The sequence below is a fragment of the Crinia signifera genome, chromosome 1 (assembly GCF_055691185.1).
Source record: "Crinia signifera chromosome 1, ASM5569118v1, whole genome shotgun sequence".
Taxonomy (NCBI): domain Eukaryota; kingdom Metazoa; phylum Chordata; class Amphibia; order Anura; family Myobatrachidae; genus Crinia; species Crinia signifera.
In genome coordinates this window covers 452,874,218-452,898,236 of record NC_139217.1, presented here as the reverse complement: position 1 = coordinate 452,898,236, position 24,019 = coordinate 452,874,218, and the positions used below count along the sequence as shown (strand labels likewise).

General features: G+C 44.4%; 1 protein-coding gene across 2 annotated transcripts in view; it reads left to right on the top strand.

Moving 5' to 3' along the window:
* RAI14 (retinoic acid induced 14) overlaps positions 1 to 24,019 on the top strand; it is a 138,526-nt gene that overhangs the window by 103,509 nt on the left and 10,998 nt on the right. The window contains exons 8-15 of one of the 2 annotated variants that reach the window (XM_083154992.1): positions 1,715 to 1,821; positions 11,639 to 11,817; positions 14,029 to 14,057; positions 16,391 to 16,480; positions 18,162 to 18,248; positions 19,097 to 19,151; positions 19,714 to 19,832; positions 20,268 to 21,779. In XM_083154992.1, the coding sequence (XP_083011118.1) occupies positions 1,715 to 1,821; positions 11,639 to 11,817; positions 14,029 to 14,057; positions 16,391 to 16,480; positions 18,162 to 18,248; positions 19,097 to 19,151; positions 19,714 to 19,832; positions 20,268 to 21,779 (2,178 nt within the window). The remainder of the gene's footprint in view (positions 1 to 1,714; positions 1,822 to 11,638; positions 11,818 to 14,028; positions 14,058 to 16,390; positions 16,481 to 18,161; positions 18,249 to 19,096; positions 19,152 to 19,713; positions 19,833 to 20,267; positions 21,780 to 24,019) is intronic. The other variant, XM_083154994.1, reaches the window with a different exon arrangement.

Sequence of the window (24,019 nt, the reverse complement as noted above, 5' to 3'; positions counted from 1 at the left end):
GGGGGTTACGCTGTATCCCGCTGTAGCGGGGGTTACGCTGTATCCCGCTGTAGCAGGGGTTACACTGTATCCCGCTGTAGCGGGGGGGGGTTACAATGTATCCCGCTATAGCGGGGGGGGGGGGGGGGTTACACTATATACCCCCGCTGTAGCGGGGGGGTTACACTGTATCCCACTGTAGCGGGGGGGGGGGGGGGGTTACACTGTACCCCACTGTAGCGGGGGGGGGGGGGGTTTACACTGTACCCCACTGTAGCGGGGGGGGGGGGGTTACACTGTACTCCACTGTAGCGGGGGGGGTTACACTGTATCTCACTGTAGCGGGGTTACACTGTATACCACTGTAGCAGGGGGGTTACACTGTATCTCACTGTAGCGGGGTTACACTGTATACCACTGTAGCGGGGGGGTTACACTGTATCTCACTGTAGCGGGGGTTACACTGTATCTCACTGTAGCAGGGGGGGTTACACAGTATCTCACTGTAGCAGGGGGGGGTTACACTGTATCCCACTGTAGTGGGGGGGTTACACTGTACCCCACTGTAGCGGGGGGGGGGGGGGTTACACTGTATCTCACTGTAGCGGGGGTTACACTGTATACCACTGTAGCGGGGGGGGGGGTTACACTGTATCCCACTGTAGTGGGGGGGTTACACAGTATCTCACTGTAGCAGGGGGGGGGTTACACTGTATCCCACTGTAGTGGGGGGGTTACACTGTACCCCACTGTAGCGGGGGGGGGGTTACACTGTATCTCACTGTAGCGGGGGTTACACTGTATACCACTGTAGCGGGGGTTACACGTTTAGTTATGTGCTGGCTTATTCTCCCAGGCTCACCGGCTGTCTCCAGGTTTATTGTCATCGATATCTGCGCTTCCTCCCTGCTCTGTCATATAACACTCACCATCGGAATAATAACGTGGCCGATGCAGCTCTCGTCTCTGTCCGCCCAGTGCCAGGCAAACCTGAAGCACAGTATAATGTCGTTTTCATAGCTACGGAAAGTCAAGATTATTGTGTACACTTTAGTTTATAACTAATACATTGAAATCGCAGACTGGGATGGTATTGTAACCCAAGCGCTTGGTATGCCGGTGTTCAAAATACCAACAATGGCATCCATTGGTCAGGATCTTAACACCCTTTATGCAAATACTGTAACCATCCTCCCTACCCTCTAACCCTCCCTATCTGTGACCTAAAGCCTGATCCTAACCCACCTTCTAATGCCAAACCTTCCTCCCCAGCCTAACTCTAACCTCCCTGGTATACTTACAATCGGGATGCCAACAGTCATTTTGGTTTGATTTTCTGACCAGCATCGTGATACCGGCATCGATATTCCAAGTGCCGGCATATCAATCGCAGGTATGCAAACCGGAACCCCACAGACCAGCTCTCATGGTAATGCTGTGAGAACATACTCGAGAATATTACATTTATGGAACTTGTGCTTTCCAAGAAGCTATTTTTCTCATTAAAGGAGATCTCCAAGGCAGGAGCACTCTGCCTGTGCTCCAGTGTCCCAAAGAATAGACTCATTGAGCCCTTGCTTTGAACCACTGCCCCATTATTGCCCGTCAATGACACCTAATTTCGTGCTGCCGGCCCAAAGCATCTATGTATCATCCCTTCCTTTTACAGACGCACTAGACCCACAGTCGTGCACTTATGATTCTTACTAGATGTTTCTTTGTTTTTTTTAAACAGGATGGGAACACACCTCTGCTACTATCAGTCCAAAAAGGCCATCTGGAGGCGTGCAAGTGCCTACTGGACCACAAAGCTGACATAAATATTACAGATAAGAATGGAAAGTAAGTATGGGGTATGTGGAATACATGTGGCATTGTGTGCTATGCATAACCATGGTATGTTAAAGGAAGAACAGCACTAAAGAGATACAGTGCTGTTTTAAAAAAGAAAAATGTTTTATTAATTTTTGTTTTTTAAGACTAATGCTGGGTACACACCAGATTGATTTTGTCTCAATTCCCCCGATTTCGAGGCGTCATACGACCAATTGTGAAAAGAGCAGAATCGTACACGTTTACAGTATGATTCTGATCCAAATCGCATCCCCGCCGGTTGTTTGGAGATTTTACCATGGTCGTTCTGGTGTGTACCCTACATTAGGGTGCGATGTACCAAGTCTTTGAGAGAAGTAAAGTATAGACGTTTCTCATAGCAAATGGTCAGCTTCCGTCATTTTCTAGACTGTGCTAGATAAATTAGATGTTTTCTTATTGGTTGCTATTGGTAACTTCACTACTATTATGCAGAAACTCTTTACTACCGGGCACTTGCCGCACTGTCTAAAAGGACCGTTTCTTGCTTTCATTTTGTTATACTATTGTGTTTCTATTCAATAAATCCTGACCGGAAGTCTAAGAACAGGTTGAGCAATTCTAGTGCTGCTCCGTTCGGGCGCGCACAGCCGCCGGAACTGACATTACTATAATGTTGTGCCGTCATTGTGACGGGCTGGTAACTAGTACTGTTATGAAAGGCCACACTATAACCTGGTGCACTGTATAATATGAATACAGGGTTTTTGTTTTTTTAAAAGCAAATGCGCAGAGCTTCATGAATCTCGAGAGGCGTCTTCCCCCCCGCGTGCGAAACACATGTCCCTGGTCTGCTACAAATCGTCCTAATTGGTGATTACCGGCGCTGGGCTTACTGTGCGTCCTAACAGCCATATATATGGATTCGGTATGAAATCCAGACGGTCAAAATCCCGAATGGGCCATAATACCGACAAGGACAAAATCCCGACATGTAAAATACAGACAAGGACAAAATCCCGACATGGTCAAAATACCGACATATAGACAGTGCAGGTGAAACTGTCAACATGACTTTGGGTCGACAGGTCGCGAGGTCTTTTTTTTTTTTTTTTTCAGGTTGTTTTTTTACCCGAATGTCGACACAGTCGACATAGACACAGTTGGAGGTAAACCGCAGCCCCTTGCTTCGCTCGTAATGCTTCGGGCACTATTTTATTCTCCCACCACGCCCTAGTGGATCGTAGGGCATGAAATACCCCCTGTCGGCAAATGTCGGGTCAAAAAATAGTGAAAAAACCCATGTCGACCCAAAGTCATGTTTACAGTTTCACCTGCACATTCTATATGTCGGTATTTTGACCATGTTGGTATTTTGACCATGTTGGTATTTTGACCATGTTGGTATTTTAAATGTCGGGATTATGACCCATTCGGGATTATGACCCATTCGGGATTTTGACCCTGTCGGGATTTTGACCGTCGGGATTTTGACTGCATCCCATATATATATGTGTTTATAATCTGGTCTGAATAAGCAGCATTCTCTTGAACATACTCTTCCTTAACTTTGACTTGGCAAGAAGGCCACCTCTGTCCGCTGTTCTGTCCGATTGGTCCAAAATGTTGAAGCAATTAAATCTATACATAGGCTTGAGAAATTCAATAGGAGACGCTGTTAAAGAGAATTATAGCTTTTTACCAGCTTGTAAAAACATGTAGTAATACATTAGTCTATAGATTTAAGTCTACTCCTTCGCATCGCAAACTACCCCAAAACCTAATACCATTCTGAAGATTAGAAACTACTTTGGAAAATCTACAAAGGAAAACGAGATGGCGGATTTGAGTCTAAGTACTTTTTTTGAAACGTTTTGGGTTCAAATGACATAATCATCCCTATATATGTCGTTATCTGCCGGCATCTGTATTCCAATGCCCGCTCACTCCCACTGCTACTGATAAGGGAAAGATAATTACTCCCCTGGTGTTTACAGATACACATTGTCTCACAGGGGAAGAATTTCATTTCATGGTTTGAGGTATGTTTTTAAAGGACCGTGTTCAAGTCGGGCAGTCTGTACTTTTCGGACGGATTAATGGCTGTTTTTAAATAGATCACTTATTGCGGGTCTCAAATAACTCGGGAGCTGCTGAAACGCTGAATTCTTTCACCGTGAGCGAATTCTTTTGCAGACAGGAATTCTACATGTTGAAATACTAAAGCCTAAAATTGGAGAAAAGCTTAACAGGCGCGTGCAGGGAAGGGGACAATAGCGTGACGGGAATGTGACATAAAACGACCATTACGCGCTTTCTATATACCTAAATATTTTTATCTCGCGAATTAGGACAATGCAATTGGCAGTGATTTTTCAATTTGTTCATTTTTGAGAAGGAATGAGGACACGTCAGGCCACGATCCACCAGCAAAATGCGCGGAACTTTGTGATTCAGTGTGGACCGTGGCAGAGCAGTTTTGAAAGGGATGCATTTTTACTTTGTGTAGTGCTGTGCAAGCTCTCTGATTGGCTGATTGGGTCAGGGGGAGAAATCACATCACAGGCCTACTCCTATGGGCTTTATTACACTTTCTGATTTGACATGTGCAAAGTGGGTGTAAATCAAAGGGTCCGCAGGGACTAGATAAACATTCAGTGGGCATTGACAAGGCCGACATCGATGAAAGGTCCATACATGTTGACCTATCATCTCTATATCCAGCTCATTTACCCAGAAGCAATTTATCACCTTTACACTGGGTATACACTGAGCGATATATCATTTAACGATCGGCACAATATCAATATTGTTAACGATATATCACAAACATCACCCAGTGTGTATGCTCAATATGGTTAACCATGCGTTAATGACCCCCTTCATCTGTACATGCAGCTCAATGTTTACTGTCTAGTCAATGATGCATACACGGAGCAGGGAGTGGGTGACATCACTTACCTATATCGATACCGATGGCACCGCCGATATAGTTAACAATATCGGAAGTGGCAGGAATCGGCAAGTGTGTACCCAGCATAAGGGATAGTGCTAAAGCTTCTAGGGGGAACTTTCCCAGAACACCCAAGTCTGTCTATCTCCTTCCCCTTCTCTTTTTAATGTCTGCCCTGTTGTTTCCCTTCTGCCTTTCCTCTCTTTTTGTTAGTCTGATGTTCCTCCATCTTCTTTTCTGTCTTTGCCTTTCACTCTTGTTTTCTATCTACCCTTTTTCAGTTTGTCTCCCCCTCTAGTGCTGTTTCTGTCTTTCTTTTCAATTTATTTTCCTTCTCTCTCAGCCTGTGGTTACTGTATATCAGTCTCTCTCTCTATTGTTCTAGCTCTCCCTCACCTTCTATTGTTCTAGCTCTCTGTCATCTTCCATTGTTCTGCCTCTGTCTCTCACCTTCTATTTCTCTGTCTCTCTTCCTCCCTGTCTCTGTTGTTACCTGTTGGTCTACCCTTTCTCGCTCATACCTTCCCAATTCTCCTATGTTCTTTTATTTTGTTAGTCTGTTCTCTTCCCCTGTGTTGCTCTGTCCCTTTCTCTTTTTCTCAAACTGTCTCTCCCATTTCTATCTGTCTCTCCCTTTCCACATGTCTCTCCCTCTCATCTTTCTTTCTTTCTAGCTTTCCCCCTCTCGCTCCTTGCATCTTCCTCTTTTTGTTGGTTTTTCTCTTTTAATCTGACTTTTGGGGCCAGATGTATTTAAGCCTCGAAAGGTGATAAAGTGAAGAGAAAGAGTTCTCGCCAATCAGCTACTAACTGTCATACTACAGGCATTGTTTGAAAAATGGCAGTTAAGAGCTGGTTGTTTATCTCTACTTTATCAAGGCTTAGTGCATCCGGCTGTTTATCTCTCTCTCTGCCTCTTCCTTCCTTTCCATCTGTCTCTTCCCCTACCCCCACTCTTTCTTGCTGTCTCTCCCTCTCCTGCCTGTCTCTTCCCCTACCCCCACTCTTTCTTGCTGTCTCTCCCTCTCCTGCCTGTCTACCTGCCTCACCTCTCTCTTGTCTGACTGATGCTCAGACATCACAGAGGAAACGCTTTGAAGACGCATCTGACAGGCCCCTGACACAATTCCTAAGGCACAATGGAAAGCCGAGTGGAATGCAGGAAGAGAATCTACCTCCCCGACTTGCGGTTTCTCCAGTGTCCTGCACCCGTGTCAGCACATAGACACTGATTCATGCCCCGTAGTAAAACAAAGCCTAATTGTTCAAATCAAGCTGTAAATTCCAAGCCAGAAGTCCTTACTTCATGTCTGCACTGAGTTTCCAGTACATAAAAGCTTGGTCATTACATGCACATTTGCAGCGGTTGGAACATGATCTACTTCATTTTACAAGAACGTTTTATTTTTAAAGACCGAACGACTTACATTAAAATGTGGAATGTCCTGATTTTTTTTTTCTTATGTTACGGTACTTAATCGTAACCTATTTTTTTAATTAGGAAAGTAACTGAAACAAGGCAGCTGGCGCAGCCACTTTCGAGGGCCGCTGCCAGATAATTGACCACTAATCCGAAAGTCTTAGTAGCATCAGAAAGAACAGGCATTGTGTTACATTCATAAGTATAGATGGGGAACTGTGCATATCATGGTTACCTATCTCCGTGCAGGCTGATGCTGTTTATAATCCGTCTTTTGGGATGTCCGTGTGTCTTCCAATGGGTGTTACATGGTCATACACAAGGCGGTTTGTATGTTTTACAGCACGTTCTCCCATAATAACCGCTGCTATGGACGTTAGGGGAGATTTATCAAAGCTTGGAGGGAGAGAAACTGCCAGCCAATCAGCTTCTAACTGGCTGTATTTGAAAATTGTCAGGAGCTGATTGGCTGCAACTGTCTCTCTCTTCAAGCTTTGTAAAATGTCTCCCTAGCAATAATGTGCAATAGGCAATTTCTATTGCTGATTGTGTTTTAGTTGGTGGCCGAATTCGTCCAATGGGATCAAACTGTTAGGACCTGTGGACGCCTTGGCCACACATTGTCCAGGCCAACCCTGTATCTTAATGTATGTGGTCAGCTCTTCGTACCATTACCTTCAAACGCCATGAATCCTGAAACATTTAAAGGTTCATTGATGGTAAATGCCTGATCGTGTCGTTGTCTTTTCATAGCAAGACCACATTGCGTAAATAGGACAGTTGTACTGCAGTGTAGAGGAGCAAATGTATTAGTGTCTCCTACAGTATATGTTATTGTTTCTTTAGACTTTGGGGGTTATTCTAGTTCACTCTTTCTGACAAATTCCTTCTTTGATGGACAAAACCATGTGCACTGCAGGTGGGGCAGATGTAACTTGTGCAGAGAGAATTAGATTTGGGTGGGGTTTTACTTCAAAGTGAGAGCTATATTGCAGTGTAAAAATAAAACAGTCAGTATTTTCCCTGCACAGAAACAAAATAACTCACCCATATCTGCAGTGCACATGGTTTTGGCCATCTAAGAAGGAATCTGTCAGAAAGAGTGAACTAGAATAACCCCCTTCATTTCATCACTGACCTTTATAAACATTAATCCTTTTCTCTACACAGAAAACTGCAGAATTTCTAGAATGACATTAAATCCAATAGTAGATGATCCTTTATAATCCTACAAGTTATATTGTAGGCTCGCTTTCCCAAACATACCAGTAACCATCTCAATCAAATGTCTCATGTTTCCTGTTTAACCCCTGTAATACCCCTTTCAGACAGAAAAAAAGACCCGGGAATTTCCCTGCTCTTGCCGTGTCGACCCGGGTTTTTCTTCTGTCTGAAAGGGTCAACACGGGTCTAAAGTTCCGGGACTTCGACCCAGGTATTTACCTGGGTTTTTCCCGTGTCAGACACGTGTTTGCGGCTGTGTGAAAGGGTCCGACCCGTGTTTTTCTCCTGACTATTGAAAAATCATGCTGATTGGCTGTGCAGCATGGCGCTGCGCGATTAGCTGATCTTTTCAGCTTCCCTGATTAGCTGAGCGGGCGTGGCAGTGGCGTGCAGCGCAGCACTAAATGGCCATGGCGCATTAGAAAGATGAGGAGATCCGTGAGCTGCTCAATGTCAAAGGGGAGGAAGAAATCAGCAAAACACACAGAGCACTCATGACCTCCAGGTTCTGCAACTTGTCAGCCATGTTTAATGCAATGCAGTGAGCAGACACCTCCCACTTTTCATGATCTCATCTCTGTGTGCCTTTAAAACTGTCCTTTTCTTATAACACACAGAGTTTTGCAGGAAAAATCCGGCTTCTGTGTGAAAGGGGTCGACACGGGAAATACCCGGGTTTTTGCTCCTGTGTGAAAGGGGGTCAGCTCCTTGCTGCCTAGTTGTACCCGGGTTTTTGTATCCGGGAAATACCTGGGTTTTTGGGATTTTTCTGTCTGAAAGGGGTATAAGCAATATGGTGGTGAAAGCAGCTTCAGCAAAGTGGTTGCTACCCATCAGTAAATGAACTGACAAACAGCAGTCAGATTAGTCTGACCATTGTAAATTACACATTTTATGTTAGAAATTTACATTAGAAACAAACAAAAAAAATTCATATATAAAAAAAATTGCACACTGCACTAGGACTACGCCCATTAAACATTGTCATAGTCTGCTATGCCCATTACATATTCCGGTGTAATGACACATTATGGCACACACTGTAATGCCTCTTAAGGCCCCCATACACTATACGATTTTGGGATGATTTCATCCGATTTCGGCACTTGGGGCCGATAACCGGATGAAATCGCCCCAAAATCGCAGGTGTGTGATGTATGATCCGATCCGATGCGCGGTCCCGTGCGCATCGGACCGGATCAGGGAGGTCGGACGGTCAGTACATACGATCATCCGACCTCCCTGTACTGCTATGCATATGCCTGCCCACCTGTCAGGCATATGCATGCAGACACCGGGGGGCGGGGGAGCACAACGGGCAGACACACTGACCTGGCTGGGCAGCTGTGATCAGAAATAGCGCCGCTGCCGCTGCGGGACGGGACGCACAGTGGCGGCTATTAGATTTTTAAAATCCCTGTCAAATGACAGGCCGTTCTGTGATTGGCTGAGAGCTCTCTCAGCCAATCACAGAACGGCCGGTCATTTGACAGGGATTTTGAAAATCTAATAGCCGCCACTGTGCGTCCCGTCCCGCAGCGGCAGCGGTGCTATTTCTGATCACAGCTGCTGAGCTGCCCGGCCAGCATCATTTGTTTGCCGCTACCCGCCCCCACTACTGCCGCCGCCCGCCCCCACTACCGATGCTGGTTCTGGTGGAAAGTTATATCATTCAGCAGCGCTGCGGGACGGACGGGGCCGGGCAGTGGCGGGTATTATATTTTTAAAACACCTGTCAAATGACTAGCCGTTCTCTGATTGGCTGAGAGCTCTCAGCCAACGGTCAGTCATTGGCTGAGAGCTCTCAGCCAATCAGAGAACGGCTAGTCATTTGACAGGTGTTTTAAAAATATAATACCCGCCACTGCCCGGCCCCGTCCGTCCCGCAGCACTGCTGAATGATATATGTGAATGATCACAGCGCCCGGCCAGATCATCACACACAGGCGCCGCCGGCTAGTTACAGCGTCAGGACCCGCTGCCCGCTCCGGCGTCGCCCTGATGAGCCCTGCTGCTGACCACACCGCCCCCAGGTCAGCACTCAGTACCCCCGCTGCCCGCCCCACTGCTGCCACTGATCACCACCGGCCCCCATGCCCCTCACCGCCCGCTGCAGCTCCCCGTTACATGTGGTAAATCGCAAGCGATTTATCACATGTAAAATTTGGCTCATCAAGTGCCAAATTGTATGTGAGCCTCCCGGGGAGCTGCCGGGCGGCTCACAGGAGTATTGGGTCCGACTTGTCCTAAGGACAAGTCGGCCTAATGTATGGGGGCCTTTACACATTATACCATGCACCATAATGCCCATTACACATGATGCCATACACTTTAATACCCATTGCACATGATGGCATTCACCGAAAGTTCTCAGCGGCGTGTCAGTGCGGTAGGGGGGGCACACAGTGCCACACACAAAAGGGCAGGGTGCATTTTGAGGTTTTAAAAACGTGCAGGGTGCGGCACCCTGCAAAAGGATCTTAGAAGGTACACTAGATGTGTCCAGGTACGTCAAGCCTCCTTGATGTCACGACTTTGTAATGCTGAGCATCTTTTTTGCAACTTTCTTACATTAAATAACTTTTTTTACAAAATGTAAAGCTAATCGGACACACAAGCAGCTTCCACTGATTAAAATGATATGCGGCATGTCTATATACAGTATTTCACTGCGGCTGTATCTGTATAGAGAATGTTGCAGTATTTTCCTGGAAAACAGTGTAATGTAACATTCTATTTCTTGCGTAGAGAACGCGTCAGTCACACTGAATATAGACATGCCACATTTTAATTAGCCAAAGCTGCTTGTGTGTTCAATTTGCTCCGTTTTTGCAAATAACATGAGTCACGTGAAGCTATCGCTATGCATAACGCAACTTGTATCGCATGGAGGATATATGTATATGGACACCTCTGACCCTTTCACTGTACCTATAGTTTTGGGCTGGAATAGGTTTACCCAAACACCTATTGTTATGGCCAGTATTCCCTTTACCTTTTATGTTACTATTTTGACTTTTCATTAATTTTAGAATGCTATACAAGTACAAACAAGACCGTACAAGGACTTAAATGAAACATGATTACAAAGTGAGTGATACTGTAGCTCACAGTATCACTCAATGACTTGGTGCCCTGGGGTGGGTGGACAGAAAAGATCTCAGACGTTGACTCAGTGGAGGGGAGGTAGATTTCAGCATCATCAGCATAAGTGCAGTGTGGTAGACTGAAGGAACTGATTTCTCAAAGGGATTAGGTTTGGTATGGTGAAGGAGGGAGGTATGAGGTGTGGTGAAGGTGCTATTAAGGGAGGTAGTGTGATGAAGGGAGGAGGTGTGATGGAGAGTGAAGGTGTGGTTAAGGGAGGAGGTGTGTTGATGGGAGGAGGTGTGGTTGAGGGAGGAGGTGTGGTTGAGGGAGGTGTTGTGGGAAAGAGAGGAGGTGTGATGGAGGGAAAAGGTGTGTTTAAGGTAGGAGGTGTGGTTGAGGGAGGTGTTGTGGGAAAGAGAGGAGGTGTGATGGAGGGAAAAGGTGTGTTTAAGGTAGGAGGTGTGTCGACATGAGCAGGTGTGATGTAGGGAGGGGGTACGATGGTGGAGGGAGGAGGTGTAGTTAGACAGAAAACAAGAAAGCCAAGGGCAGAGCATTGGGGGATGCCAACAGGAAGAGGGAGGGAGAATAGAGACAGAGCAGGAGCTGTTAAGCAGATTGAAGGAAAGGCAAGAGATGGCTGTGTCATAAAACCCAAGATAGTGGTCATCTGGGTCAAAGACCCAGGTTACGTGTCATGGAAATGTTGCCCTCATCTTAAGATGTCAGAAGGTAATTCGTAAACATGGTATGCACAGCTTCAGTGGAGTGAAGGAAGGGAAATCCAGATACAGTATCTACAGTAGCAAATCCCCTTAAATTAGAAGGTCCTCTATTGTAAGATATTACAGAGACCGCATATATCTTCTGGAATTGAAAAAAAATCTAATTGTTTTGGTTGGTTTAAAACATTATTTACCGGTGAAACTAGCACATCGCAAAACCTCATGCCCAGCTTTCAAAGGGTCTGTAGGAAAAATATGCTTCTACTACATATGAAAGTGCTTTGTCCTATCCTCCCGAGTCCCAGTATGTGTGAGCAGCCCAGCTGATGCCCACAGATGCGGTGTAGGACTGTTGGAGAGCTCTGCCAGCCGGGGACCGTAGACATGGTGGATTTTACTACCGGAGGACCAATCTGTCTGTCCTTTCTCCATCAGGACGCCCCTCATGGTCGCATGTGAAGTTGGTCACTTCAACGTGGTGGACACCTTAGTGCATAGAGGAGCTGGTTTAACCCTAACAGACGCCCTGGGCCATGACGCTCTCCATTATGCAAGATTGTCGGGAAATCAGCACATCCTCAACCTTCTTCTATCAAAGACGAGCCAAGAACACGGTATGTGCTGTCATTCGTTGTGTGCCATTAAATGGATCTATATAAATGTATTACCTCTTGGACTTGGTGACCCTCCTTATGCTTGAACAGGGCCGTTGTGGGGGTGCTGTGGACCAGCCAGGTGTATACAGGAAGTGGGGCATAGAGCATTTCATTGTAGAAGACCGTCCTGATTTGTGGTCTTGCAGCGTTCTTGAAATGAGGGCCTAATTCATGTTTGTACGCAATCGCCGATGTTCACACAATAGAGCAATTGTCAGCAGATTGCACATGTGGTGCAATGCGCATGCGCCAAGGTGCTGATGTTATCCCACTTCCAATATGGATTTCATGGGAAACTAGTTTACAGGAACCGGCCGTTTTTGAGGTGTTAACGGGGAGTTTATGGGGACTGGTTAGAAATACGAAGGCACTAATGCTGTATCCATTGTGCATTGCCATAGGCCTACACTTTACCTTTGAGTGTCAAACATCTCTGTGGGAGATGCTCAAATATATCTGCTATATAAAATGCCAACAGCTCTGAGAGATATGCAAAATATCGTCTACAAATACCAGCGTCACCAACATTTGTTATATAAACTCAAATGAAAAATCCTGTGTACCTATATAAGGTAAAACGTTACAGGTCATTATGAGGAATAAAAATGTTTGCTTGCCAATTTTCACAACAATTTTCACAAATTAACTTGGCACCCAAAGGGTTAATCTCGATGGTCCTCAATTTTGCTTATAGGCAGTGAATGTGTACACAACTGTGAATTAGTTTGTGATGGTTCCGGTGGACGCCTCTTTTTCATTTCTGAGCAGCAGCTATACTTGCTACTGTTAGCAGCTCCGTAACAGAGGATAAGGGAGGAGAAGTTATAAAGAGCCTGGTACTTTATCACCGGCCAATCAGCTTCTAACTATCCCTTTTTAAACCCCAGCCTGTAACTTAACAGTCCGGAGCTGATTGGCTGGTGATAAAGTACCAGACACTAATCACTTATCCTCCCTTATCACTGCTTCACACATCTACCCGTGAATTCTAGTTGGAGAAAGGACCTTTAATGTCACAGTGGGAGGGAGGAGCAAGGTCAGAAAACGGGAGCCCAAATGGGCCCTCAGGGGCTTGATTCACTCGCCACACTTCGGGCTAAAGGCAACAGGTGTTGGCGTACATTGGGCCTTATTCTGGTTGGTGCGGTAATATCCGCGTGCGTTCGTGCCGCCGATGTTTTGTGTCTGCGCATGTGCAGAGGCGTCTCTGCGCATGTGCGAGCGGGGCGTACGGCCAAATCCCGCATGAAATGTGAACACTTCGAACAGGGGGTGGAGAGGGGCGTAAAGGGCTATTTGGGCTCATTACCATATGCATACGCCCCGCGTTTCATGAGCGTTCCCATGCAAACGCTGGGCGTACGTATGGTAATGCGGCCGTGACGCACGTGTAGGGGGCGGACATATGACATCGCCGGATGTCAGCTGCCCGCCCAGATCCCTGCTTTTGCACGGAAAAATGTCCGTGTGGTCTGAGGTTGCGGGAGCTGGTGGAGCACTCGGTCCTGCATTCGATGGTCTGCGACCATCGAATGATGGGGGAGGTTCCCTTAGATGGAGGAGGCGTATTCCGTGAAAAATACACGTGCGGTCCGTTCGGCCAGCTTCTTACCACGTACGGACGGAGTTGGCGGAGTTGGCGATCCGTATGGAAGGCGGGGTTTCGCACGCACGGTCCTGGCCGCATAATCGGATCCGGCCGCACCGATCAGAATAAGGGCCATAGTGACAATACTAGGCTTACAAGGCTGCTCCTCCCTTGGGCGTGAAAGCTCCTTTTTGCATCTTGAATCTACCAATTACCAAATTAGGCCCTTACTGTTGGGATGTAATAAACTTTATTGTTCAATAATTATTTAACAACTACAATTCTAACATTCGGGATGTAATAAACTTTATTGTTCAGTAATTATCTAACAGCAACAATGATGACATTCAGAATTCAATTTACTTTATTGTTCAATAAATATTAACAACAGTCAGCTTTTACATAATATTTTTTTCTTTGGTAGTATACAGTAGAACTACAAAGTATAATTAGGATACATGTCTCTTTCATTCCTGAACCTCAGCAACTGTAGATTATAAAAATGCAGTGATTAGATTGGAAAACATCAGCAGACATTACAGTTCATTAAATGAATTTGGTCTTATTTTGTTTTTGCACAGGACTGAAGACTCCGACCAAGCCATTACAGGTACCTGCATTTAATGAAAGCAAAACACGTATTACTAATATACCTGTGGAGTATGTTGTATAACATTTGACCGATTAGTGGTTCACACCAAGTATAAATTATAGGAGTTTAATTCTCTTTGATCTGTTTGTTTGGAGATGTCATTCATTATTATACTTCATAGCAGGGGTAACCAACTCCAGATCCCAAGAGCTACCAACAGTTAACATTTTCCAAGTCTCCTCGCAGAATCGCAAGTGAAGTAATTAGCTCCACCTGTGAGTCTCTTAAAATGTGTCAGTGAGTAATCACTGCACCTGTGCATGTGCTAGGTGACCTGGAAAATGTGGACTGTTGGTAGCTCTCAAGGACCGGAGGTGGTTACCCCTGCTTTAGAGGGATTAACCAAAATGTTCTATAAAACCAGTAGAATATATTTCCAAACTGATAGCATGTATTGGAGGGGCCATTGTATTATAAGTCCCTAAAGCCGATAATCTAGTCTAGAGCAGTATCAGGTGACCTTTAATTGAGTCAATGCAGAGAAAGTTTGATGTTGGGGGTTACAAAGCTGCAAGTGGTTCCTGTCTCCTTCTGTATAAGGGGGACCTTCTGCTTTAAGCTACACGCCACAAGGCAAACCAACCCTAGGTCCTTATTCTGGTTCAATCGCAAAGGCAAATTCCTTCTCATGGACAAAACCATGTGCACTGCAGGTGGGGCAGATGTAACTTGTGCAGTGAGAATTAGATTTGGGCGAGTTATTTTGTTTCTGTGCAGGGAAAATACTGACTGCTTTACTTCTACACTGCAAGATAGATCTCACTTTGAAGTTAAACCCCACCCACATCTAATTCTCTCTGCACATGTTACATCTGCCCCACCTGCAGTGCACATGGTTATGTCCATTTGAAAAGGAATTTGCCTTTGCGAGTGAACCAGAATAAGGGCCTTAGTGTAGTGCACTTGATGCTACCATGTTTCACTTTTATAGGACCGTCACCTTTATATTCGCCACTTACAATATTTATTCCCCCATAACCTAAACAGTAGAAATGAACCTGCATTAATAGGATGATTCCATCTTATTTTGGGACATACCATGAAGTATGACTTGCATTTTATGTCCAGAGCAAATATTGGTGTACATGGCTGTCCCAAATTCGTCTCGAGATCCTGGCGGTGTTACACAGAGGAGACCCCACATTAACATCTGTCCAGCACCCCTGTTTGAGCAGAAGAGAGTAGAAGTGTAATATCACAGACCTTTCTCTCCTGTTTTCTGGGATAATGTTTTTGGGGGACATTTCTATCTAATTTATTCTGTGACTATTTAAAAGCCCGTCAAAATGATGTATTCTGCAATGTACTTTCATTTTGAGCTGTGACAGTTTTTACTTTTCACTATGAGCTATGCTAGTTTTTAGGCTAAAAACTCTCCGCCCCAGACCCTATCTGCCCCTACCTCCCATCTCTGTCTTCACAGCTCCCTCTCTCCATATCCAGCAAGTCTGGATCAAACCAGTGTCCCTGCAAAAATAGCTTTCCATTTCTGTTATGACCTCTTTCAGCAGACAAAGAAGTGCTTTGGTCCGTCTAGTGGCCTCTTGTGGTCACTGCCGGTACTTCACCTCATAGAAGTGAGGAGTAGTTGGCCTGTAATTATGCTCTATATAACAAACTGTAAATAAATATATATACATTGAGCCCCATGCTGTTTTATATTGGGTACTAGGCTGTACTTACAATGCCATCTTTATTATTCAAGCCTAATCTGTGATGCATTCATGTACCGCAAGTGATGCTCTTTCTCTCCCTCGTGTAATATAATGTAGATAAATCATACTTGCCGACTTTTTTTGTCTCCTTTCCGGGAGAAGCCCGGAGAGGAGACCCGACAGCAGCATTTCAGGGGGGCGGGGCGGGCAGGCGTCATCAAGCCCCGCCCCCATGACAGTCAAACAAAGTAATTTGCGTGTCCTCTAATTGCGTCATTTTTAGCCCCGCCCCTCGCCGCGGACCCGCAAAAAAACCCGGTAATTTTGAGCTGCAGGGAAGGGGAGTGCGGGGCTGCCTGGCCAATGCGGGAGGATTGGGAGGGGGACCCGATTTTCTGGAACCTCCCGGCAATTCCGGGAGGGTAGGCAAGCCTGAGATGAATGTATATAATCATGTTTGCATGTACAGAGTCCCCAGAAGCCCCTGTGTTACTATACCTTGTGATATCTTTACTACAGCTTAGCAGCCAGTAGTCAGCTTGTGCTATAGATCTATAACTATATAGAAACAAACTTTTGCTCAGTTTCTACTAACCCAACTAACACCTCCGTTTCTCCGGCCTGTAACACTTCCAGCATGATCACGTCACTAGATTAAGCTCAGAGAGAAGTGGAACTCCCAAAAAACGCAAAGCTCCGCCTCCTCCTCCTATCAGCCCTTTACAGGTAAAGAAAACCTCTGAAATGTCTTGTCATGTGTATGTTTAATAATGAGATCCGGGGTTTTGAAGTGTGTAACACAGAACCTGACTTGACTTTGTTAGCATCTGCCTCTTCCATGGATGTAGGCAACACTATGGGCAGTATTCAATGTGATTATTCTCCGTGCATGGCGAGCTGTTTTTTGCTAGCCATGCACTCGCCGTGTTTTTGCGGAGATTCTCCATGTTTGGAGATTCTCCGTCACGGCACTTTATACACTATTCAATGTGACTGATACTCGCCGCCCCTAGCGGCGAGTATCAGCCAATCTGGCGTATGAGGTGACGCCGCAGGGAGCCCGAGGACGGTGGCAGGCAGGGAGATGGAAGTCTCCCTGCCTGCCCCAGAACGTATGTGGGGGGGGAGGTGGGCTCCCCGGGAGCCAGGCAGCACAGGCTGCCCCCCCGGGAAAGCCAGCAGGGGACCGGGTATATTCACTGCTCCCGATCATGCATATGTAATGATCGGGTGCAGTGAATATATGAATATCTAATGAGTGGCTCGGCTCCCGGCCCCCTGCTGGCTGCTCTGTGTAAAAAAAAAAAAAAAAAATTTTTTTATTAAATATATATTCATGTGCTATAAGCACATGAATAAAAATAGCATGCCCCTTCACAGAATAAAATTCCTGATTTTTTTACACCAAAATTAAAACAAAAAACTTTTTATTGTAAAAGTTCACATTCCACTTCTCCATGTAAAGATGGAGAATTGCTACACGGAGAGACACGGCGAAAATCACTTAGAAAGACGGCGAGAAGTGCACGTTGAATAGGGTTGCTCGCTTTTTGAGAGCAAAAGTCTCCGTCCAACGCGAGAAAAGCACAAACTCGCCATAAAACACAGAGAATTTTTCTCATTGAATACTGCCCTATGGCAGAGCTTTATAAAGGGGCTGCGTGGGGTATGTGGGCACATACCCTGCACACCCAGCGTTCATGTTTATTGTTTAATATTAATTATAAGAGTCATGGATCATTGGCACTGCCTTGATTACATGTGTAATTCTTACTTTATTGGACCCATCCAAAACATCCTGTTTATATAATCCCTCCCCGTGAACTTTAAATCCGGTGTTATTTTTCTATTGGATAGAAAAATATGTCCACTGGCGGGATTATGCTAGTGCGGAAAGTGCTGCAGATAACTGGTGCAATGCTCCGCTGCTGGAGGAGTACAGAAAGGGATTAGACCGCAGGGGAGGCTCCAGAGGTGGAGCTGCAGCTTAGTTCAAAATTCAAATAGAGGAGCCACACCAACTGCCATTCCAAACTGACTCGCTGTCAGTTGGTGTGACTTCCCTATTTGAATTGTGCTGCCATCCCTCCTCTGGAATCACAACTGGATTAGAGACTAGCAAATATGGTTCTTAGTACTACCATACTCCAGCCCTGTGAACCCCAAAGGACAGCGGTGTCCCCCCAAATGGAGCTTGACAAAAACAGATTTTATGGGACGTACAGTTATGGCCTGTGGCTCTGAGCATGGACTACATCTGTAAGCAAGGGTATACATCTGTATGTGTCTCTCCACCAGGGGGAGCTATGGCACCATAGATGCACTTTTTCCAGCTGTAATCTGTATACCTGAACACGCGCTGCTTTTCGTGTACGTGTAGTAATCAAACAACCTTTTCTCATCGCAGCTCAGTGACCTGTCTTCCCCATTGTCCTCAACATCAACTCCGCTCTCAGCCAAAGGTGAAGTTTTCTTTTCCGATCAAAGCAACAAGGTAATGTGTAAAGGTATACAGCCATAAAAATAATGCAAATACCAAAACAATCAAATTTAAATAATCAGTGAAATCCATCATCCCAATTTTTTAGTCCAAATTGCACAATTTTAAGGTTTGCACCATTTATGGTACTTTAAGGGCCTTCAGACAAAAAATGACAGGTTAATGTGAAATAAAGTGAACAGTGCTTTCCATGAGAAACATCTTCTTATTAGATCATTGTTTCATCCAATCAGGAGATGGCTCTCATTTCATCAAATTATTTTTTGATAGATATTTGCAAACAGTACTTGATCACTTGTTTAGTGTTTTTACACATAAATCACTATAACAGGCTAGTAGAAGAAACAAACCATGGCTACCTTGGCAACAACAGTCAGATGACACATGATGTGTTGAACTAGGAGGCTTTGGAATGGCTTTCGGGGCACTGTGCTCTGTACAATCGTTCACTTTTGCCTTTCTGTTACATTATATGAGCCTGGGTCTGCATAACTTGCAGCCATACGTTGTGCCTTTCAGAAAGATTTTGAAAAGGAGATAATAGCAAATAGGTGAACAGCTAAGTAAAATGCAGAGCGATGCTTTAAAGTACCTCAATTTAAGAAATAATATGAACCTCCTAAATAGGATTTCTGCTTTAATTACGCTTCTAGTAAAAATAAATGTACATAAAGTGAATCATTTTTTTATTCACTTTATAAATGATATTTTGTTCTACAGACAATTTAGTCGCAAATGATTACATATGAATTTCAAGTGCAACATAAATATTTTATTGTAAGTATGTAAGTATTGAAAATATATATATGATGTTATACCTATTTTATTATATGTTTTCTTAGGAAGAAAATACAAACTGTAGACGAGACTACAGAGACAGGCGAAGTGATAGTACAGGTAAAATATTTATATATATTATTTCCATCTATCTGTATACACTTTCCGATGTCTGCAGTGTCTGAACGCTGGTGGCCCTTTGCGTTGTCCTCAGTCGCCCTTCTTGTAGGGATGTCGGAGGATGAGGCTGACGATGCATGGGAGCCACCGTTATGTCTTGCCTTGTGGCACACCCCCATGTCTCTATGCCTGGGGTTCCAGTATGCTGGTTGGCCAGTCCAGGTTTTTGTGTGTGGCCAGAACCAGCCTATCAAGCCATCGGCCCTTAAAATCCCAGAAATACCAGGTGGGCAGTACGGCCATGGACCTACCCCTGAGAGCTTAAAGCCAATGATATGACATTACCTACATCTAAATCTCCCTTTTAAAGAAGCTTATTTGTATATTGCAACTTAGATGTAGCCTGGAGCTGTCCCTTATCGTTCTCATTGTTGTATTTATGAAAATGTTGTGCTTAATTAGTGAAACTTGTGTTTATCCTATTTTATTCTAGAATAGTCCTATGTGTATTTTAATGGGTTTGCAGTAGTAATATATGTCAACGCAATCCTCCTTTATACAGGGGAAGACAGTCTGCTGGATGTCAGCTTAGAGGCGGAACCCCAAGATATCATCTCTCTGCTGCAAACAAAAATCACCACGTTAACGCTATTAAACAAGGAACTACAGCACAGGCTCCAGGTTTGTACCGCTGGCTGTCATACTGTATGTAATGATCATTCCGCTCATCTTCATGTCCTAAACCTGTACTACAACCTCATTTAAAACATTCCAACGCCAGGAGAACAAAAGAAATAACAAACTGTTCTGAACGCTAAAACCAGCAACCTATGAAATACACACAATATATAAAGCACACTTGAACAATCACAGCTGCATCTTTACCACAGTGAAAGAAGGAGCCGTCTACACAAGGAAGTGAGCCCCATAATGTATAATACTTTGCCGTGCACACTTACCAATCTGCTGGTTGATGTCTATCCTAATGTCAGAGGGAGTGGGGGTGGGAGGGTAGACTAACAATAATCCTGACAGAAATTGACTAGGTAGCGGATAAGTTTGGAAATATTGGATATTGACAAAGTATGTAATCCTAAATATGTTTGATTTTTGCAGAAAAAAGAAAATTTTGAGGCTGGTACGGATATTAGCTGTGACTCATTCCATTCTACACAGACCGACGTAAACTTATCTGTTGCCAAAGGTCAAGAAGCAAAGTCACCAGAAGTTATTTCCGAGAACTCTGAGAATTCCTTCGAGTCCCAACTGGAGGTGACCAACAATGAACTAAAAGTAAAACAGCTGGAAAAAATCATAGAGGAGATGCAAATTAAATTGGACGAGTCTGAAACCATGCAGAAGATCTTGGAAGCCCAGATTCCATTAGAGTCCATAGATATCCGAAATTCTTTCAGTACGGAGACTTCAGACGTTGCCTCAGATACCGACATTCAATCTCAGGGATCCCCCAATGACTTGCCTCTAAAGCCAAATCTACAAAGGATGTCAAGAGTGGATAATGCTTCGGAAGAAGATGGCGTTGTAAAAACAAGTGAGGAAAGTTTGTTGGTGCTCGAAGAGTTTGAAGCCCTAAAGCGAGAATACCAGGAAGTTCTGGCCGAAAGTGAGAGGAAAGAAAATGAGATGAATGACTTAAGGCACCAGATTGATGCGGTAACTCAAAGCATCGTCACCTTGGTGCCCATTGAAAGACAAGAGGAGATGGAGAAATCGTATTGTGCTGTCATAGAAAAACTCAATACTGAGAATGCAGAACTTAATGTTCAGCACCAAGAGTTGCTGGAAGAGATAAAGCGTTTGCAGAAAGAAATAAAAATCCAGGCAGAGTCTGTCCCTCCACCGGAGAATGGACGGGTGGCGGAAGACATGACAAGTACGATCAATGAGTTGACCAAACAAGTGAGCGACTTGTCTTTGTTGTACAACGAAGCCCAAGCCGAACTTGAAAAGACAAGGCAAGCATCCGAAAGTCTCACATCGGACTTCATTCACAAAGATGAGCACGAGAAGGTCTTGCAAGAAGTTGAAGAAGGCAAAGAGAAAGTAGAGAATGATTTAGTTGAGCTGGCATCACAGCATGCTAGGATCTTAGAAGAAGTGTGTGAGTTGAAGCAACAGTTGGACAAAGAAAAGGGGAACACAATGGTATTAGAACATGTGGAGGTTATTGAAGACTTGAAATACACAATTGGAGATTTGGAAGTTGAGAGACGTGAGCTGCGAGAGCAGGTGGCAAGGCATGAGTCCCGAATAAAGAGTCTACAAGACGAGCTACAGCAGGAGAAGACCTCTGTTGAAGAAGCAATGGCCACTAAACTATTGTTAGCGGAACGGCAGGTGTCTTTAGAAGAGGAAATTAGTATGTTATCTTTGCGAGTTGGGGATTTAGCTAAGGAGAAAGAAACATTTTCTATGGAAAGTAAACAGGCTAAAAGGGAACTGACACAGTTAAAAGAAGAAAAGGAGGTTGTGGAAAGTCATCTTAAGTTAAAAGAACAGGAAATCAATGAACTTCGTAGTAAATGTGAGAAAGTCCAGGAAGATCTCTATGAAATGAAGAAGTTATCAGAAAACACTTCAAAAATAGAAGAAGATAAAGATAAAAAGGTTAGTGACAACTGGGGAGATGTATCGAGCAGTGCAAAGAGTGGAGAAGTTGCCCTTAGAAACCAATCATCTTCTACCAATACAGTATTTTTATAGAAAGAACTGTATACATGTTATCTCAAAGCTGATTGGTTGACATGGTATCTACCTCTCTGGACCACCCATCCACTCTCCCCCCCCCCCCCCCCCCCCCCAATGTATTTTTAAATCTTGTGGACTGTTCTATGTTTAGTTCGTGAACACTTGGGGCCTTATTTTGGTTCATTCTTTCTGACAAAATCCTTCTTAGATGGACAAAACCATGTGCACTGCAGGGGGGGCAGATGTAACATGTACAGAGAGAATTAGATTTGGGTGAGTAATTTTGTTTCTGTGCAGGGAAAATACTGACTGCTTTATTTCTACACTGCAATATAGATCTCACTTTGAAGTAAAACCCCACCCAAATCTAATTCTCTCTGCACAAGTAACACCTGCCCCACCTGCAGTGCACATGGTTTTGCCCATCTAAGAAGGATTTTGTCAAAAAGAATGAACCAAAATAAGGCCCTCAGTGACACAGTTATGTGACTTTACTAAAATCTAGTGACGTCATTGACACAGAAATTGATAAGTTGCTCGGGGCAAGATTTAAGTAGGTGGTTCTAAAATCCCCCTAATAATCCAATAGGACAGGAGAAAACCGCAACTAATATATAGCAATGTTACACATTATATGTATGTATAAATGTTATTATTATTTTATTTTTTCTAGGAGTTCTACATTTGAATTATAGCATTTTTTACCACTTTTCTCTAATGGGTAGATTTGCTACACCTTCTTAGATGAAATCTGGTAATGATGTCAGTGTCAACCAATGTTTAGAGAGCGTTCACAGTTTTAGGCTTTTGGATAGTGGTATTATGATTTTAATTAAAATGAATTTGAAAACATAAATAAGAGGGGGTGCGTTGCATTAACGAAAGGGGCGTGTGCACATATTTGCATATTTTGTTGGTGTTGGAATTTGATTTGGAATTGTGTCCTCCTACAGAAATTAGATTTTGTTATATACGGCAACATTATTTGATAAGCAGAGTGGAACAGACCCACTTCATCCATGCAAAAAGGACTGTTGTTACTATTATTACTACCAGAAAAGTATATTGCGCACACACATATTCCACAGCACGTTACAGAAAATATTTGGTCATTCACATCAGTCCATTTCCCAGTGGACCTTAAAGTTTTTGGGGCTTATTCTGGTTGATTCGCTCGGATGCGAAATCGCATCCTTGCGAGTCAACCAGATCCCGCCTTGCGAATGGTGGTACGCCGGCCCACCCTCTGCAAGGGAGATTCATGCACTTGCTTGTGGGATCCGACCATCGAATGATGGCGAAGGCGCACTCATATAAAAGTTACTCTGAAGTCACTTATGTATGTGTGGACGCTCGGGGGGAAGTGGGCTGGTGGTTTATCACTGTCCATGGCTTAGTACATCTGGCCCTCAAGACGATCTTATCCAGCCCTATACTTTGAAGTGGAAGGCGGGGTGATGCGATGCAGGAGATCATACAGCTATCTATGTGCAACAGTAGATCCCACAGACTGAGACACATGTAGGACAGTTCCTCTGCCCCCAGACCTTTAACCTAAAAATTATGGCAGTTCAACCTGAGATTTAGAAGATAAATGGTCCCATTTATCATTAAAACTCACTGCGTATGATAAACGGCACTTCAGCTAATCAACTCCCAACTGCCATGTGTTTGGAAAATGGCAGCTGGGAGCTGATTGGCTGGAGAACCATGTATCATACCCAATGGGGGGAATTAAGTTGTTTTTATTGCACCCGCCCATTGCAGCAATTCAATTGTTCTGCCGTTCCAACACCCAGCATCTACGGAATTCACATTGTTCTTGCCACCTCCTGAGGAGCGCACTTTGGCATACAACCAAAGCAAGTACAAAGGGTTTAGCCATTTTACGCAGCTTAATCCTGTCTGTATGGGTGCCACTTGTGTGATCTGCATCTACGTCCATACCATACAACAATGGAATTGTGACAATTGTTTGGGCGTCCTGTTTACATGAGTAGCCTACAACGATTGAATTCCCTGAATGAGTTTTAAATGGCTAAAACTCGTTCATAAATGGACATACCTGTATGGGCCCAATATCTGTAAGGGGTAACTGTGCTTTAGAAGGTTACGTACATTTTCCACCACATGCCTTTTTTTTTGAATACCTATAATCC